The following is a 14912-nucleotide window of genomic DNA, read 5'->3' on the forward strand; positions in this document are numbered from 1 at the left end:
GTTTTGAACTTCTATGTAAAGCGAATATCTAATAAAAATTTTACTACCTTTTTGATTTCTTTACTCTCATTATTGTGTATAAAGATTGTTTATGAGGTCCATTTTATACTTAATGGTGTATTTTAAACTTTATGTCAAATGTATTTTTATAGTTAAGGGTGTTTTTTAATACCAAGTGAGGTGTATATGTACACCACTCACACATAAAAGGATTTATCTACACTACCTTTCTAAGGGGTTTATGTACACCACCTTTCTAAAAGAAATGGTCATAAAGGTGTGTGCACACCACTTATACATAAAGGTGTTTATTTACACCACCTTTCTAAGAGAATTGGTCATCTATTATTGGTCATCTATCGATGTTCTTAGGTGATAGTAGCTCAATTTACAAGAAGTTATGAAGATGTTTATGTAGACCACCTTTGTAAGAGATTTTTGTGAAGTTATGAAGATGTTTATGTAGACCACCTTTGTAAGAGATTTGGTTATGCATTGATGTTCTTAGTACTTAATCATCAAATCTTTTGTTTTGAGTTGTCAAATCTAGTTCAAAAAACAACATTACTAGTATATTCAAAATTTTTGGACTGTTTTTTAGTCCATTTCTCAAATTGGACTTTACACAAGTCCAAAAATTTTGAATAGTGTGTTTTGATAAAGGATCTTGAGAAAATGTGAGCAGATGATACTGAGGCAAAATGGCCTTTATTTTGGCCAAATGTTGGTAGCAACTTGTGCCCATCATTTGATGTCTTTGAAATGAGTTTGATTCGCTAATCCCATGTCCATATTGTGGTCCGAGGAAGAGAGAGTTTATGCTAGAAGTAGACATAGAGATCCTATGCTTTGTTGCAGTTGGACCATCGGATGATGAGCATGAGAATGTTAAGTTTTGGGTTGCAAAAGTGGTGGACGTGAGCATGGATGACAAGGGAAAAGTTGCAACATTTACAGCACTATGGTATGAGCCAAGGGGTAGGAAGGAGAACCACGATAACAATACACTGTATATTGGCTGTTTGAAAAAGGAATGGGTTCCAAACCATGAAGCAGTTTCATAGCTTTCCACAGAGACAGTCATAGTATCTTGGAAATCAAGGACAAAGAAAACAAGGAAGCACATGGGATATGATGTAGAAGAAAAAATAAGAATACCGCTACCCATTATTTTGCACATTACAGAGTTTTTGAAGATGCTCGCTAAGGAGGAAGTAGAAGAAGATAGCGCAAATGAAGAATGCCCATGACAATACCATTCAAGCATGTAAGCAACAAGTGATGATGAATCAGACATTCAAACAAACTAGTTACCTATTTGTACTTAACACATTTGTAAAGGCAGAATTGAGTTATTGAAAAGGCTACATGTCAGACTCCTTTGTACAAAGACTCATGGAGAGCATTGAGGATTGTTAAAAACAAGAAATACAAAAGTAGGATTTAATCGAAGTTTTGCCATTAGTAGTGCACCATTATAGAGACATATTGTGAATTTATTATGTGGAAATGATAGTGCCAAAACTTGAACATTTGATTCTTGAATGATATTTTCATAAAGTAAACTTTTCAATTGGGAAGGATTTTCGGGATTAGTCCAAGAGTAGACATATGAGTCCAAAATTAATGAAATAAGTGTTGGAGGTACAACCCCCATGTGCTACTGTGGCTGTATGTTGTTGCCAATCAATTTGGTAATTGATCTGCCAATGCCATCCTCTGCCCCAAATGGCCCGTTCATTGAATGTGCCCGTGGGCATAACATGAAAGATGTTTTCCCCTATGGTTATTCACCATTGCATCAATATGCAAATTACCAATTGCAGGCATGCCTTGGATTGTACGATGGAAGTAGGTGTACCTCTGATAATTGTTCCCATACCTTCTGCAAGTGAACTTGTGGCTTGCACTTGGATCCACCTAGATTTTGTGGAATGTAAAAGTTGCCTTGTAAATTATCATTAGGCCCATATATTTAAGTTTAGTGTTTGGGAATTCGGACTCTTTTATTCCTTGCCCCTTCATGCAGGCAACCTCCATCTTAATCTCTTTTTTCCTATGTATAGCTGAAATGATTTGAAGCGTGAGTGGCATAGTCCTACTTAAGCTTGCTACTATATAACCAAACATTTTAACTCTATTGAGCATAGATATTCTACAAGCTCCTTGGGGGGTTATTTCCACCACCTGATAGGGACCCATGCCCCTATATTTAAGCTTACACTTCATGATTCTTACACTATATAAGAGCGCAAGATCACCCTCATTTAGTTCTTTGTTCCTAATAATGCAATTAAACCATTTCTTCTAATGTGTTTTTTCAACCTGAAGGCCATATGCAGCTTGACGTCTAGTCTTCTCAAGCTTTCTAGCTCGATTAAGTGCACCGCTGAAAGTCTAGCCGGTTGTGTAGCTCACAATTGTGAGCTCATATCAACCCGCAAATTACATGCTAGAGAATGTTATGGACCACACTTGTTTATTTACTAGTAAGATGAAATTTATGGCATACTATACCATGCATTTATGGAATTTGAACTTATGTAGGTATGTTATCTATGTCTAAACTATGTTAGGTATGTCTAACCTAGCTAGGTGTCCTTTACTCTATAGATCTAAACAAAGAATCATGATAAGTGCAAATGTAGGTATTGTTGGCTACTGTACTAGTGTGTGTGAAATACCGACATTCGCGTACAGAGTACAACAGCGCGAATGATCATAGTGTAGATATGCTTTGTCTTATTGTGGGACAATGGCATTCTAACCAAATTTAAAATTTGTTTTCATTTTGCCTTCCATTGCAATGTGTAGTAACACTAGCATACCTTTGTTCAAATGCTTCTGCACAATGTGCCTATCATACCAAGCCTTCCTCTATCTTTATATTATCTACACATCTTGTGGCCATAGTTCATGTAGCTCAATAAGCTACTGCAAGCATTGCCTAATTGCCTCTGGTTCACTGAGATGGTGATCAGTAGGCAAAACAAAAACTCAAAACTAGAAATTACATTAGAACCATAGATTCTAAGCCAATTGACATACAAAATGGAGTGAGGTTGGTTGTAACCTTGTAAGACACTCTATAAGGCCACAATGCTACACGCAATTTTATATCCCAATCCATGCAATTGGAATTCACAGTTTTGGTAAGAACAAACTTTAGAGATTTGTTGGTGGAGTCATCTTGTCCATTACACCATATAGAATAGGTTGTGGCCACTCGGTGTACCACCTTAAACTCCTTAGTCAAAAACTCAAACACTTCATTCATAAAGTGAGTACCTTGCCTTGTTCACTAACAAATTCAATTGGACATCCATATCTGCATATAATATTTTTCATGAGAGAATCTGATGTAGCTCGAGCCTAATTATCTCCTACAGCTTTAGCTTTAGCCCATATTGCAGCATAATCTATAGCTACAATAACATATTTGTTTTGATGGGTTGTACTTTTAAAATTACCAATGAAGTTGAGGCCCCAATGTTAAAAAGCCTACCACACTCACTCAAGTGCAAAGGCATGTGATCTCGGGGTGGCATCTTCCTTGTGTGATGACCAGTGTCACACTAAACATAATGACCATGCAAATATTTTGAACAAAGTACTCCACCATAATCCATCTTTTAAGACTTTCCTAGGAGTTAGGACTGAGGTCTCTAGTAGAATGAACTCTAGAAGGAATCTTATGAGATTCATGTAGTACAACATCCCATGCACATGGCAACACCCATCTATATATGACACCATCATAACCCTGACAATACAATTTCCTACCTATTAAGCTGTACATCCAAGCTTTCATAGTTAGTTGCCTATGCTTATTGTTCGGCATTTGCTCTGTAAAAGTACCCTATGAGAGATAGTTGAACAACTCATCATACGGTGTTTCAATAAAATAAACTGCAAATAAATTGGCATCTGGTAATTTGATGACTACACTTGCCTCATTTGCTAATGTTGGGAGTCAAGACAAAGAACCAACTTCTACATGTGACTTTCCAGGTTTATGAATGATCCAAAACTTAAATTCTTGAAGCAACAACATCCACCTTACCAATCTACCCTGAATCACTATTTTGTTGATAAGGTACAATAAATCAAGAAGTTGAATTGATTTCCCAACAAATAATGTCTGAATTTCTAGTATACACTATACATCATACCAAGTTCTTATCACTCAATGGTACTATAGTTGCACTCAAGTTGAGTATTTCCCAGCAAACAATTTTTGAATTTATGTACACTATGCACTATACCGAGTGCTTCTTGCTCGGTGGTACTATAGTTGCACTCAAGTTGAGTAAACAACTTGCTTGCATACTAAACTAGATAGTCCAACTCGCCATTTAGTTGTGCCAATATAATCCCAATTGCATAACCAAAAGCAGCCACATGCACATGGAAAATGGCATCCCACCTTGGTTCTCTAAGAATAGTTGTTTAAAAATCATGCTCTTTTAATGTATGGAGGCATTTTGTAACTCGGGTCTCCAATGGAACTTCATATCCTTCTTAGTGAGTTCATACAGTGGAGTTTCCATATTAGCAAAATCTCGATTAAATATTCTATAAACATTTATAAAAGCATTAAAAGATCTGAATTGATTCAATTGAGGTCTTTTGATTCTATTTATAGTCTATAAACAATTGATACAAGGTTGAAGACTTGGGCATTCTATTTATAGTCTAAGTATTCCTTAGTTCAGTTGTAAGGCCATCCTTAGAAATCACATGACTAGGTAGAATACCAGCTCAAACATAGAACAAACTTGTGGCAAGATTCAATGAAATACGCACCTATCTACATCTATCAAATACTTTTTCCAAATATAGTAAATGACAAAGACAATTGAGTATACACAAAAGTCTTCCAAATAAATAGCAATAGATTCGGTCAAGTAGTATTTGAAGGCTTCAAACATGAACCTTTGGAAAGTAGATGGTGCAATCTTGAGTCCCAAAGGCATGACTTTAGTGGCATACGCACCCCATTCACTGGAAAAACAAGTGCCAGTGTGATCCTCAAGTGTAATAGAAATTGGATTATATCCATCCATATATTAGTACAACTCATGTCTCGCAGCTTAGTCCAATATACCATTTCTCAATGGTATAGGAAATGGTTGTGGGACAATTTGGCCATTTACCTGGGGGTTCCACCAAAAAGTATGTAAGTATACCACGTGATCTCAAATGGAGGGGGTTCTTTATTTAAAATTTTAAGGTAAATTTACAAAAATATATTTACATATGGGGGTTTTTAATTAAAATTGGAAAAAAATATGTACTAAGTTTGTATAGGAAAAAGGGTTCTTTTTATCCATGCAAAATTTTATAGATAAGGGGTTTTTTAAATACCCTTTGAATGCACGTCGTCTCTAGGGTTTCCTAATATTGCACCCCCCAGGGGCATTTAGCTTTCTATAATCCACACATGCTTTGAGTTTTTTGTTATTCTTGGTACTATCATAGTAGGAAATAATCAATCCAAGGATGTTTTTATCAAAGCTATGCTTATATATTACTATAAAACCTTGGTGAAAGTTTTCAAGATAGATTTTTTCGTTTCACAATATTGGTATAATATAGTCTTTTTTATATTTTTTCTTTTGAATTTTGAAGGGAAAAATGTAAATCTTGGTGAAATTTTAATTTATTTTGCATAAGAGTTTCAAATCCTGGCGAATGTTTCAAACATTTATTTCTACTTCTTAACAAAACTAACTTGAAAAAATCATCCATGAACCAATCACTTCTATCAATTAAATAAATAACAAACCATTTCTTCCCCAAAGTGCATAAAAGACCCCTCATATATGCAAATCTTCTATGAAAAGTGGTATGAAAAGACATCCCTTTATTGAATGCATGTATAATCATGTTACATATTTCCAAGGGACCCCCTCATAGAAACAATGGAGTCTATATCTTTTGTTGGCATGGCCTATTTACCAAAATTTAAGTCATCAAATAGTGAGTGGATGGAGACTTCTAAATCCCTCTAAGCTTGTATAAGCATATCAGCAATTGTTCCTTGGAAAACATGTAGGTAGTAGTAAAAAAGATTTATTCATATATGAATAAACTATGATGAAACCACAAAGCATCATGTCATTCTATCTATGTGCTACTAGTGCCACATTTATTTTAACTAAATTGAAGCATCACCCACTGACCACCGACTTAGGGAACCAAACCTTAAAGATTTTCTTTGGGCATGCCATATTTATCCATATTTCTTGTGGTCAAGGTGTGAGAGATACGAGCCTTAGCTCCCTCACCTAATCCAATACACAAATACTTGATAATATGCTCCCTTAAATAGAGAGTAGTGTACTAAAACATAGTTATTTGTATCTGCAAAAATCATGGCTTTTGAGAAAATATAATTTAATGTTATGTTGCATCCCCCTCCCTCAACTTGCTTACACAAAGTAGATGACATGTTCTTACCTATATGTTAACTATAATAAAGATCCTTTGCATCCCAATCTTATAGCTTATTTACTTTTCATGTTCCGAGGAAGAGTTTCTTGTGGAAACTAAGGTCTTTTTGGACGACATATACTTAAATCACATTCCAATTATAATACTCTAGTTCAAGAGAGGTAGATATGAGTAGAACAAGCATATGAGGGACATGTTTCTAGTCTAATTGTAACTTATTAATTAATCCTTAAACATTATGATATGAGTTACGTGATGTTTGGTTGATAGGGCTACACAATTGGGCATGCAAGGTGTCTTATGGTCTCGTGGGCTATGGCGATTACAATCCCTTTTTCATTGACTCAATTACAGCTATATGCCCGCTTGGTGTTTCGAGTTTATAGAACTAAGAAATATCATTATTTAAAAATGTAATTTTGCAAAATACATGCTTTTCCCGGAAAAAAAAAGCCTATTTAGACTATATGAAAAACATTATATCTAATATGATGGGTTGTTTCCATGCCTAGGAAGGCATTAAGTCTAAGTGACTAGGTGACCTCATAAACATTATATGTTTTATTAAAAAGCCTCTCGAAGGGCAGTGCCTCCCCAATCACTCGCTCTCGCTCTCGCGCACGCACACACACACACGGGCACTCACACATCCTTTCCCTCGCTCGTCAGTTCGTGGGCATGTGCTAAGACCGTCAGATTGGGCTTTGGGCAGCCACTGTACTATTATTAAGTATAGTATGCTATACAGGCGGTACTAGGTAGACACTCCTTTCGGAGTCGTATAAGCATGGAGAAGAGTGCGCAGAGATCCATCGGTCCTTCAGTGCTTTCCACAGAACAGCTGGTAATCGCTGGTCTGCCCGTACGTGCCCAATTCCCTTAATCGGCTGCAGTTGTTCTACGACCACAACTTCTCCCTAGAGCTTGCTCTCTCGATCCACTGATTTTCGACATCATAGCAGTGGCCACTGGCATTCCCTCAACGTTCCAGGCCCTAGCGAGAAGCAGCATGACAAGCTCCAGATCCCTTGTCCTGGTCATTATTCTCTTCCCTTCTCCATTTTGTTCGATTGCCGATAGTCCATTCGTTGCTATAGATTTCATGCCGTAATGATTTGAAATTGTTATAGCTGCTTTTCCCTCGAAGTCGTTGAACTTGAATTATCACGCTTTCGAGTGCAATGTCCAGCACATCAACGACGTCTTGCATGTAGGTTCATTTCATACGTTTTAAGACGGACGTACAGTGCTGATGGGCTTCTTGTCGAATGTGGATGCCAGACAGTGTTGAGCTTGATCTTGGCGGGCGACATTGCAGGCCCCGGGTACGCATCATTGCAAGCGTGGAAAGATCCAAACATTGGCGTGACAATTCCGCCGATTCTAGCAAGCCGTGTCACACAACTTAGTGCCTTGGCTACCGCTAAATACGTCGCTCAACTGAGCTCTAGAACGGACCCCGGAAATGTCTCAGCATTGTGTGATGAAGGAGGTTTTCTCTGCGATCAGAGTACCGACGTGGTTCCTGTACTTCTATATTCCTTTGGTAGGTATTTCCTCCCGTCCAGCAGCAATAATATGTCGCGGATGAAAGGTCTCAACCTCAGAATGTTTTTTGGAGAGAAGCAACTCCTTCTAGGCCACAAAATCCGGCTATCCGAACAACACAAGCCCGTACCTGGAAGGGCATTCTTGCCCCGTGCTCTGGAAAAAGAAATGCCATTCCTCAGCCAGGAGCTAAACAAGCTCTTACAACTGTTTGGCTTCTCTAACAGCTCTCACATGGCGACCAGCATGGCGGAGACTTTAAGCATTTGCGAAGCTGATCCGAGGGAGGATGAGCTCAAGGCTTGTGTGGCGTCCCTTGAAGCAATGGTAGAATTCGTAACGTCCGTGATTGGAACGAGGGATCTAGAAATTTTAGTGGGAGCCCAGAATACCCTCATGCCAGAACAGGAAGTAACAGTAAAAGGCCTTATGGAGAAGAAGTCCGCCTGGAGGGGAACGGTGGCTTGTCACAATGCAATGTTTCCATATCAAGTCTTTTACTGCCATTATCTGCGGGGCAGCAAGGTATTCAAAGTCGATCTAGAGACACATCAAGGTGAGCTGATATCAGCTGTGGCGTCTTGTCATCACGAATCCAAGCTTGGGAGCCTGGCAAACGAGCTGTTAAAGGAGCTGAAGGTGCAGCGTGGTGAGCTGATTTGCCATTGGAACTACGGCGACCACGTAGTCTGGATATCAAGCTCGTTGAAATCCACTCAGGTCCTGTCGAGCTTTCCTATCCAACAATATGCTCCTTCCAACTAGCATAGTTTCAACATTGTAATTTTTGTTAGCGCTCCAATTGCCCTTCTAAGGCATAGCTTCCAATAAACACTCGACATACTTATATGTCTAGTATTTCTTGTTTTTCCTTTCCTATGTTTTACTTCTTTTCAATAAAGATCCTTCTTCTTTTTATGTTTTTTAAAGCAACAACAAGTCCCACGTTTACAAAAGAGGTCAAGAGCTCTCATCTTTTTCTTATGAGGAATTCTAATTTCCACGTGTAACCTCCAATACATACGTTAAGATATGCGCCCAATTGAATAGCAAAAAAGCTCCATGTACATTAGAAGTTAGAAAAGCTCCATGTACAAACAGTAGAAGTGAGATTATCGAAACTTAAAGCACGTAAATACACATAACCTGCAATAAATTTAGTTTAAAATTCATTGTTATTTTTTTAATGTGTGATTAAGATATGCTATGTAAGTCAATTATTTGGACTCTCCTATTTTTCACCTCATTCTTGGTTGTCAATTGGACATGTAGGCGCACATATTTTTCCAGGAAAAGAGAGGGGCATGCACAAATGGCACATTAGGGTTTGGAACGTGTAAACTCCTCCCCCCTTGCAAACGATAGCTCTACCACTAGGCCCCCACTCGGCTACATACATGTCCTAAATTCGAAAGGGATCTCAAATCCATATCTATTCTATCTATTAACGAGGGATGTTGGAGGAATGGACTTGGGCCCTTAGTTTTAAATGGATCACTATGAATCATTAGATACAAATTAGTTAGAAGGTGGAGTGTCCATCAGGTGCATCCTCTATCCTCATCCCCTCTCCATCCCTTTCCACCCCTCTCTCGAGTCTCGAAGGACATGCACAAGGCCCAAGCTCCATGGATGTTGGCCTGCATCTACCTTTTTTCCCCTTAATCATTTGTAAAAGATGTTTTTGTTTACAGGCATGGCTTCAAACATTTGCCATCGTTGATTCACTTACTTTTGAAGGAACATAGTCCAGTAGGGAGAGAAGGTAGGGTAGGAAGGAAAGAGAGCTATGGGGTGTATGCATGTTTGGCTGGACTAAAAGGTAGTGTCCATGGACAATGCTTTTTGAGTGTCTATAAAAGCACCTTGCAAGTGCAGATTTGAAAGTGGTAAGTGATAAAAACTAACACCCCACACGTCCCACGTCCTGTCTCATAATGACCTGGTAACTCCTCTTCTCCCTCGACCACGATCTTTGGCTACTCTGCTCTCCCTTGATTGTGTCTCCCTCCTTTTGTCTCGTGTCTTTTGGCTTGCAAGCTCACTCTTGTCTCTCCTAACCAACCTGTCTCTTCCAATACTGCAAGCTCTCTCTCTCTCTCTCTTTGTGTGTGTCTATGTTGTTTGCTCTGCTTAGCTCTAACTTTTTGCAATTCTCTATGAGCACATTGCTTTTCTCTTCCAAGCTCTATTTTTTTGCAATTCTCTGTCGACACATTGCTTTGCTCTTCCAAGCTCTAACTTTTCACAATTCTCTATTAGCACATTGCTTTGCTCTTCCAAGCGCTAACTTTTTCAATTCTCTGTCACCACATTACTTTGACACTACTTTCAGAATGATGAAGCTCTCTCTCTCTCTCTCTCTCTCTCTCTCTCTCTCTCTCTCTCTCTCTTGCTCGCTCGCTCGAGATTTTCTATTCTTGATTGATATTTCAGAATGAAACTAGTGATCTTTTACAGGTGTGTCTAACGTATTTGCCTTTCGCACTAAAGGATGTCAATGTAGGGACACTAAGACATCTAATCAGTTGAGAACAAACCACTTCTGGGCTGAGGCTGTCAATACTGCGGTTTACATCCTTAATCACACCTATACAAAGGCACTCAAAGGTAAAACACCACATGAGGCTTACAGTGGTAAGAAGCCATTTGTCTCCCATTTTAGAACATGTATCTTCTTAGGCTATTGTGATGAGAAGAAAGCCTATAAGTTGTATGATCGAGAGGCAAAGAAGATCATAGCGAGTCGCGATGTGGTGTTCAAGGAGCAGCCACATGTAGTGGAGGCAGAGAAGAGCTCTTCCTCTTTATCATCAAGTGAAGAGGTAATTCATTATAGACCTATCCCAGGAGCTATAAAGGAGGACGAAATATCAGATGATGAAGGTATAAGTCACCAACTTGTTGTTACACCACTGGAAAAGCCATTGCCATGATGGGTAAGGCAGCTCTACGACCATGATAACCAGATGCCTATGTCTATTGAGTAGGATGCAGAAGGACAAAGGTGGTCTCAGAGAATCGAGGAGCAAAGGAGGGCTTCTGCTCACATAGTCAATATGGCCTTGATGGCTGAGATTATTGCAGAAGTTAAGGAGCCTATGAGTTTGGAGTAAGCACTTGCATACCGAGATTGGAAAAATGCTATGCAAGTAGAATATGACAGCATCATGAAGTATGAAACTTGGGAGCTGGTAGATCGACCACCTAGCAGAAGGGTTATTGGCACCAAGTGGGTTTGGAAGGTAAAGTACAAGGCCGATGGGACTTTGGAAAATTGCACAAGGATTTTTGTAGGTTGAAGGGTTAGATTTTCAGGAATCTTTTGCTCCGACTGCCGGAATGACCACTATTCACACAGTACTATCTGTGGCTGCTCATAAAGAGTGGCCAGTTTATCAAATGGATGTTAAATTAGCATTCTTGAATGGTGACCTCAAGGAGGAGGTGTACGTGGCTCAGCCACCAGGGTTTGAGGCCCCCCATTCTGAGAATAAGGTATGTAAGCTGAAGAAGGCTCTGCACGTCCTGAAACAGGCCCCAAGAGCATGGTACCAACAATGGATAGACAAATTCTTTCATAAATTAAACTTCAAAAGATGTGCCTCAGATGCTAACTTGTATGTGTACAGGAAAGGTGGAAAATCTACTATTATTGTTCTATATGTGGATGATCTCCTTATTACAAGTGACTATGAAGACATGATCCAGTAGACTAGAAAGGTGTTGAGCACAGAGTTTGAGATGATAGACTTAGGCTTGATGCACTACTGTTTGGGGATTGAAGTCTGGCAAAAGCTAGGCAAGATCTTTATCTCTCAGCAGAAATGTGCAAGGGAGATCTTGAAGGCATTTGATATGTTCGAGTGCAAGGAGATAGCTACACCTATGGAGGTAAATGCGAGGTTGTCTATGGAGGATGCCTCACCACTAGCAAACATCCAGAGGTACAGGAAGTTGGTCGGCAGTATCATCTATCTGTGCAACACCAGACCGGACATCAGTTTTGCTATTGGCATTTTGAGCAGGTTCTCCAATAAGCCCTGGGAGAATCGTTGGAATGCAGGGATGCAGGTGCTCAATCACTTATGGTATGGGCACTTCCTTGGCTGGTCATTGTTACTCAGATTGGGCTAGAGATGTTGATTCCAAGAAATCAGTTTCTGGATATTGTTTCTCTTTAGGTTTAGGTATTTTCTCTTAGATTAGTAAGAAACAACCAACACTGGCATTGTCTTCTGCTGAGGCTGAGTACAAGGCAACATGTTTTGCTGCTTGTGAAGTAGTGTGGATGAGGAGGATCTTATGGCACATGGGAGTGCAAGAGGATGAGGCAACTGTGCTGAGGTGCGACAATCAAAGTTGCATGGCCATTGCTAAAAATCCAGTGTTTCATGCGCGCACAAAACATATAGAGATTCAGTATCACTATGTGCGTGATTTGATCAAGGACGGGATAGTGGAATTGGTCTACTATCCAACAGAGAAAAATGGAGCAGATATCTTCACAAAGGCACTCAGGAAGGATCAGCTTTAGGGTCATCTTTAGAGACTCGGCATTGGGCCGAGAAGGTAGTTCACCTATGGGTGGACATTGAGGGGGGGTGTTAGATATGCTCAATGCCCCACCCTCTTGGTAACCACTAGTGGTCCGAGGTGCTCAAGTTTAAGGCCCCCATATGAGAAGAAGCCACGTGTGAGCCCGGGACACTGGATAGATCTTGACTTGCATGTCAGATGAGGTCTATCAATGAGACTGTTGATGGTAGAAAGGTGATTATATGGGAGCCCCTTATTCTTGTTGGGGCTTGGGGGCTAGTTGGCCCCCCTGGTGGGGGTTTGGGGGCAAGATCCATCGAGGCGACCATATAGGGAATATTCACTGAATATTCCATGGATGACCAGTCGGTTCCACTAACTAGGTTGACTAGTCAACTTCACCGATTGGGTTGACTGGTCGGTTCCACCGACTACGTTTATCCCCGACTACCACCTTCATAGCTATAACGAGGCGACCTCCCCAGTCCATTGTACTAGATTAGATCTTCCAGCTAGTAGCTCTTCACCTAGTATCTATGTAGATCGCCATCTACGCTCCACTGTGGGAGCGCACAGGTGGACGGAGCCATTATCTGTACTACATCAGTATTGAAGATAGTGATGGGCGACCGGTCTACTGCCCTCACTTGTGTTGTGTGTTGGACCTGTGGGAATGCAGAAGGTGGGTCTCTCTCTCTCTCTCTCACACACACACACACACACACACACACATCCTCCCATTGGGAGGAGATATCAAGTAGCACCTCAATCTTTATGGGGGATTTTCTCAACTTAGTGCATTTTTATGTAGCATTGTCGGAATAATAGTACCACACGTTCCAATTTATGTGGATATGAAGGCCCTGACACATGAGTGAGGTGAGCAATTTTAAATGATAATATTTGATATAGATGGACCATAGAAAATGAGAGATGGCTTGCATGTATATACCAAGGGTATTATCACACTTGACTAGAATATGTATATTTGAGCCAAGATAACTAGTATTCTGAGAGAGGCATGATACGAAGCTATCTTGCCATAGTAGTGTTAGAGATAATTAGAACTGATATAGTAGAGAATATGGAGAAAGCATAAGCTCATGGCTTTTAAGCATCATAGTGAACATAAATACCCTTGTAATTATATAAGGAACTACCGTAGGATAAGGGATATACCATGACTATGGATTGATAAGTTCGATAATGATAAGAACCCATGTATTAATATGAATAAAAAGCGATATTTGATTTTTGAGAGGAGAAGGAGAAATCCCACAAAGAACATGTACTCCTATAAACCCCAACTTCAGATTAAGGAAGTGGGAGATAGATAATAGATATATGCCAAGGAGATGTTCACACTTGATCCTAATATATGTAGTCGAATTAGGAGAAATCGACGTTTACATGATGTGTATTAGGAAGTTATATTACAATATTTGTATTGGACATAGACAAAGGTGATATGAAAAGAGAAACCCGATAGACCCTTATTTTGGATTAATCGAAGGGAAGATGGCAAACATTTATATACCAAGGAGATTGTTTACTTTTGAACCTAATATATTTAGTAGAATTGAGAGAACCGGAAGTCTATGTGATGTGTATTAGGAAGATATATGGCAAGAATTTTATTGGATATAGGTGATAATTGAGATAAATGTGGGACATGATTACTTTGAGAGACGGAATACATGGTAAATGTGGTGATATAGAAAATTTGATACATGAAGGATTAACCACCACTGAAGTATATAGTGGATTATACCGTGAGGTCTTCAAGAACCACGGAATATTACGAAGTTCTAATGGAGGCACCCTAAAGTATAAATAACCAACGACATTGGATAAAGGGCTCCCCTATTAAACTGTAGGGGATAACATTAGGAGAGGAGGACCCAACTGAGGTACCATGGAGAGACCATTGTGTTAAAAAGGGACGCTAAATTAGACATGAAATAAAAGGCAAATTTTAATGAAATACCGTGATTAAGACATGAGGAGATACAATGGTAGAGATTTGCACTGGACAGGAGATAGGGGAGCATAGCCACAAATTAATGTGGAGGACCTCCTTGGAGGGAGAGTCCTCCCCATTGCCCAAAGCACTACAGCATCCAAGGAGAGTGCAGTGCAAGGAAGTCCTAGTTGACGTGAGTTGGGGAGAAAGAGAAGACTTGCAATCAGAGTACACATCTCAAGGAGACCTGCGCTTAGGACACGCAAGTAATAGAGCACTTAAGTGATGGGAGACTCGAGGTGAAATGAATGTTGCAGCCCCCGCCATGAAAACCATGAAGGGGGAACAGTACCCCAGTCTGGACTGTATAAGGAAATATGGCATTATGTAGAGCCCACATGGTCAT

At 39.7% G+C, this 14912-nt stretch overlaps 1 protein-coding gene across 1 annotated transcript; it reads left to right on the forward strand.

Moving 5' to 3' along the window:
- Positions 1–7457: 7457 nt before the first annotated feature.
- LOC147884864 (BURP domain-containing protein 6-like) lies at positions 7458–8870 on the forward strand. The gene is made up of 2 exons (XM_087397946.1): positions 7458–7492; positions 7738–8870. The coding sequence occupies exons 1-2, from the start codon at positions 7466–7468 to the stop codon at positions 8767–8769; spliced, it is 1059 nt and encodes a 352-aa protein (XP_087254072.1). The 5' UTR covers positions 7458–7465; the 3' UTR covers positions 8770–8870.
- The last annotated feature ends 6042 nt before the right edge of the window (positions 8871–14912 follow it).

The sequence above is a fragment of the Dipteris shenzhenensis genome, chromosome 26 (genome assembly GCF_047967505.1).
Source record: "Dipteris shenzhenensis isolate YYH24624 ecotype China chromosome 26, Dip_SZ_1.0, whole genome shotgun sequence".
Taxonomy (NCBI): Eukaryota; Viridiplantae; Streptophyta; class Polypodiopsida; order Gleicheniales; family Dipteridaceae; genus Dipteris; species Dipteris shenzhenensis.

Excerpts from the sequence above, each read along its gene's own strand:
- LOC147884864 (XM_087397946.1), top strand. The coding sequence starts at position 7,466 with ATGACAAGCTCCAGATCCCTTGTCCTG. Across the intron at positions 7,493-7,737 it reads GCTCCAGATCCCTTGTCCTG|ACAGTGTTGAGCTTGATCTT; the intron begins GTCATTATTCTC and ends TGTGGATGCCAG.